Source organism: Merops nubicus, unplaced genomic scaffold (genome assembly GCF_000691845.1).
Source record: "Merops nubicus isolate BGI_N331 unplaced genomic scaffold, ASM69184v1 scaffold50281, whole genome shotgun sequence".
NCBI lineage: Eukaryota > Metazoa > Chordata > Aves > Coraciiformes > Meropidae > Merops > Merops nubicus.
In genome coordinates this window covers 1-5,036 of record NW_008588637.1, presented here as the reverse complement: position 1 = coordinate 5,036, position 5,036 = coordinate 1, and the positions used below count along the sequence as shown (strand labels likewise).

Below are 5,036 nucleotides of genomic sequence, written 5' to 3'. Positions count from 1 at the left end.
TCAGCAGGACTGTTAGTATGCACAGTTTGAGAAAAGAATAAACAATTTGCAATTAAGACAGTGTAGACAGGCAGACTATGCAAAATATAAATGCTAGTAATTTTTACTCTTCAAAATTTTTCATTTACCAAGAAATTGATTTCAAGTTATACTTTTAAGATTTAACTCTCACATCTGAATTAAATTCTGACTACAATAAGGCTTTGCTAATTTTTTCAAATAAACTGAAACACAGGTAAAAATATGTTGACCTGTATTTTCACTTTTAATTCATCATTTTCCACTTCTTTTCTTTGAATTTGACATTGCAGGTGAGCTTGTACTGCCCTTACTGATGCTGACAGACTGTCTTCTTTCTGTACACTGACCTAAGAAAAAGAAACAAACACAAATCTACTGGAGTCTGTGAAGATAGGCTGTATGATACTATCTATATTCTTTCTACTTCACTGTAGTTTCTAACTGACATTTGAACGTCCTCAAAACCTGGAAAAGATAAAACACATTCTACAAATACATTTACAAGCAGTAACTTGTTACTAATTTTATTGTTAAACAGAAATCACAAACTTGAAACAATGTATGTATAACTGACACCTCAGGTTTAGTGTGACACTTAAGTAGTATGAACAACATCTGGAGGCACGAGCTCCAAAATCCAGGCTAAGCAAAGACATCTAGCTAGCAGGTTGACCAAAATTATGCCACACAGATCAGCTCTGCCATGACTAATTAGACCTGAACTGACCTTCATTAAATACCAAAGACCATCACCTGCTAGTAGAAGTATTGATATATTTAATTCAAACTCTAAGTTTGGAGGGATACATAAAGCACAAGGTGATTTATGTCACCAGAACTGAGGTCAGATGATTTTATGAAATGTCTTGCAACTTGATTCCTTTGGCTTGTGCTAAGTAAGAAATAATGAAAACAGGAAGAAATGAATCAAATTACCAGTATAGACTAGAAGAGCATTGTAATGCCCAAGTGCAAGCCTTCATTATAGATGCCAGTATGAAAGGCAGACTCAGTCTTCATGGTTTTAAGATATTTCTGTAGGAAACGTCTTTCAAGATTTTCCTTTTTTTTCCAGAGGTCTTTGAAATAATTGCTTTTCTCAAAAATTATTATTTGTAAATAAGACCTAACACACGGGGAGAAAACATTCATTTCAACAGAAACAGTCACTCACTTTTTCAAGCTGAAGCCTGGATGAAAGCTCTTTAACATGTTCCTCCTTTTCAAGTATTTTTCTCCTGAGTTGCTTAATGAAAAAAAATAACAAAGAAATTATTTTAATGTCTGTACATAAAAATGCAACGGTAATGCCCACTGATGAACATTTTAGCTGTAAAACTAAGATTCTATTTTGTGATGATAAACCACAAGTACTCCTACTTTTTCTACTGTCACTTGAAATTGTATAGTCCCATGAGGTAGCCATTTTCAGATGTACAGCACAGAATAAAAAGAGAGAGAAATTTTAATTTGCTTACAGTATTTTGGCTTTCATTTTCACTTAACTTCTGCATCAAAGTGTCAATGGTTTTACTGTTTAACTGCAAGACAGAAGCAGGAAACATTTAAAAATTTATTCCAACTATAATTGATTTAGCATTTTTTCAACATTTTTAAATTTGGTACATATATTATGCTACATTTTCAAATTTGATACATATGAATATAAAAGCTCGTATACATAGAAGCTACTTAGATATAGTGGCTTGAACCCTAAAGATTCAGTTTATTTTTTGCATAGAACTTTGTAACTGAAGAAAACCAAGTACGGTCATTTTATACAATTTATTCCTTTATTTTAGCTAAAAGGTTTATCAATATCATAAATACTTAAGTGTTATTTAAACACATAAATAGTAAAAGCATTGGTACAACTCATTATATTTTAAAGATCAATAAGTTTGATTTTATTAAACAGTAAGTATTAAAGCCTTTCAGGAACTTCAGTTAGATAGGATAATTTGAAGACTGAACCAGAAATCACAGGCTTGGAGATAAAGATCAACCTAAATTAACTGCTACCACAAATCCAGAAGAATTTATGTGCCTATAATACTGTCAACTAAGCATCATTTTAGAATGCTTGATTTTGGGGTGGGTAACTTTCCGTTAAAAAAAAACAAAAAACAACAGAACAGAACAAAACACTACTTGAGGAATTTTCAGATTTTAAATCCTAAACGTAATTTCACTAGTGAGAAGATAAACCCACTGCCTCAAGCTGGAAACTGACATCAGAAGTTTTACTACAACTCCTTGCAAAGCATTCATCTAATCTTGGCCTGCATGTAACTCCTCAGAATGTTTTGTAATTTTGATCCCATGTTTATCTGTAATGTCACAACGTGGACTATTCTGCACCCAGGTTTCCACCTGTCGTGCACTACAAACTCATAAACATTTTATTCAGCAGTAGTCTTATCCCTTTTTGACTACACTGAGTCAGATTTGCTATCAGCAAAAAACATAAACAGGAATGGTGTTTTGTGACCCCAGTTATTTATTGGCAAAAATAGGAGGGCTTAGAAGACTTCCCAGAACTGAAAAGTGACCGGAAGCCTAAATTACTCATACACTATCTTTCCATTCTCAGGAAATTGTCTTCCCCACACAGTTAGTTCTCTATGAACTTTCTCTCTAACAATCAACAAAGCGCCTCATACTGTAAGACAGATATCAATGTCTATGAAAATCTGAAAAATCAAGAGTTTCTGTAAAAGTTTTTTAAAAAATCAGAATAGACACCCATCTTAATTAGCTCACAAGAACAGAGTTAGCTTTATGACTTCCAAAAGGAAGCTAAGAAAGTCAGCCATGACAAATCACATTTAATTTTAAAAGAAATCTACATTCTTGGCTCCAGTACGTTTCTGTTTGAGTTCCATACAACACAACTGTTAAACAGGAATTTACCGTGATCCACCTACTGTTTCAAAATACATAGCTCGCCAAATTCCTTCCGACTTTGCAGGGATGTTATTAGTGGACAGGACACCACAAAAACCTAAGTGTTAGTTTAAGACTCATGTAAGAAATGTACATTTCCATTGGTTCCAAATTTATGCCTTACATATTTTCTTACTTGCTGTTCTGGACTCTCAGATTCTTTGCTTGGATAAGTAAAATATATTCTGTCTTGGATGGCTTTTGTAGTTCTGTGATAATCCATTTTATTTGGCCGAATCAGTGAACAGAGTTTTCCTGCTTCTCCAGGTGCCACATACATTTTCTCCTAATGCAGCATTCATAATTATGTAACATTTAGTATCACCACAGCTAGGACATTAATCTTGCTAATTCAAGGATACCAACAGAAAACAAGTCAACTACTCAGGAAAATAATCTAGGAGAGATTTTAAATATCAAAGAAACCTCTCATTTATGACTCTTAAGAAGGGTAAAAGCTTGTGACATCATAGGGTGTATACTCAACTGATTGCTTACAGAACACACCTGATCTACAAGACAAAGGTAAACAGTTTACCTCTAGCGAAGTTGGAGGCCAAGCCCTGCTTCAGATACTGATGCTATGCTTCACACCAGAATTCTTCCAGTTGGGAAGCACCAATGTTTTTTCTCTTTTCCCAGTTTAGAAAAGCTCCTCACCAGGCAGGGCTGCACAGAAGCATGACGCTGCCCATGTCATGGCAAATCCAGAGCCATGTATCATTGCCTACAACCTAAACACATCCAATTCCTGCAGCTTCCTCGCCAAGCACCAGGAACCTGCGTGTCACCCTCACCCTTTCTCCAGCACCTCTCTCCTGCCTCTACCCTTGCACTTCAGCACGACTGATGTCCTCATCAAGCAGTTATCTGTTTACTCGGCTCAGTGCTCCACTGACTATTCACTGTTTTTCAGAAGTGGATTGTTTTGTCTTCTCCACCCACCACCAGGACTCATTTCTTCTGCTTTCAGCCTGTGCCAGGTGCATCTCCATCAAAACGGTTAGTTAGACCGAGTTTTAATTCTTATATCTGTATCTCCTTAGCATAATTGAGAAAATGAATAACAGAATCTGTGAAGTTCCCAACTAAAAAAAATCATTTCCTCACAGAATGAGAATGTAGACTGTTGTGCTTCCAACTGTTACCATAATGCAAAAAACTACACCCCAAACATCTAATGGTTTATATTTTTTATATATTTATATTTGTGTCTTGTTTTATTATAGGCTTAAATTTTCTGGAAGATGTCAACTTGTGTAATGGTCCAAGTTTCTATACCTTTTTCTCAGTTATATAACCAAACTAAGTTCTTCAATTTAATTACTTCCAGTGAAAACATCATCTTAGAAGATAAAACATTGTATTTCATTTATTCTAGCCCATCTCTGTAAGCAGAAAAGAACAAATAAGAATTGTCCCATAGTTTCAATACACCATTTTTACATCTGGCATCCTCACCCATTTTTTGAAATATCACCTACTTCCCATCTGTAGCTAGGAAGTATGTTTGGAAATACCTGTTTTGAGTCTTGTTAAGAAAGTAAATCGCATGTAAAAATCAAGCTTAACAGGAATAGAATGAACTTGCCTCAGCAGCATGAGGAAGAAGAAATTCTTCCTGAAGATCAACGTCCAATAAGGGGGCAGCACAGGGATGTACCAGTAAAGACAAGGGTGATGATGACGACATTTTGTTTTAACTCTGTAAAACAAGACAGAATACGTTAACATATACTGCTATTCAGTGAAACAGCCACTGAAACGTTACTGGCGTCCCAAGTCGTTCCCTAGGAAACCCAGTGTACTAGGAAATCCTGTGTACTAGACCAAGTAACCTCGCCTCATCAGAGATTTAACACAATTACTGCAACTGAAATCCTGCACACATATTCGTTATTTATAACCTCTCCAGGAGCGCTGGATCCGCACATTCCGTGCGGAGCAATCCAGGCCCTCAAAAGCAGAAACCTGAACGCACAGGAAGAACGGGGGAAAACTCGCGGCTGGGTTCCCCACCTCCTCGCTGCCCGGAGCAGGGGGCAAGGAGCGGCGGCCGTCGGCCCTTC

General features: G+C 36.3%; 1 protein-coding gene across 1 annotated transcript in view; it reads right to left on the bottom strand.

The window, feature by feature from the left end:
• Positions 1–4,660, bottom strand: part of ODF2L (outer dense fiber of sperm tails 2-like) — a 17,203-nt gene extending 12,543 nt beyond the window's left edge. Inside the window, exons 1-4 of the mRNA XM_008949312.1 lie at positions 4,559–4,660; positions 1,500–1,562; positions 1,196–1,267; positions 252–368 (exon numbers count right to left, since the gene is read on the bottom strand). Of these exons, the coding sequence (XP_008947560.1) occupies positions 252–368; positions 1,196–1,267; positions 1,500–1,562; positions 4,559–4,660 (354 nt within the window). The remainder of the gene's footprint in view (positions 1–251; positions 369–1,195; positions 1,268–1,499; positions 1,563–4,558) is intronic.
• Positions 4,661–5,036: the final 376 nt, after the last annotated feature.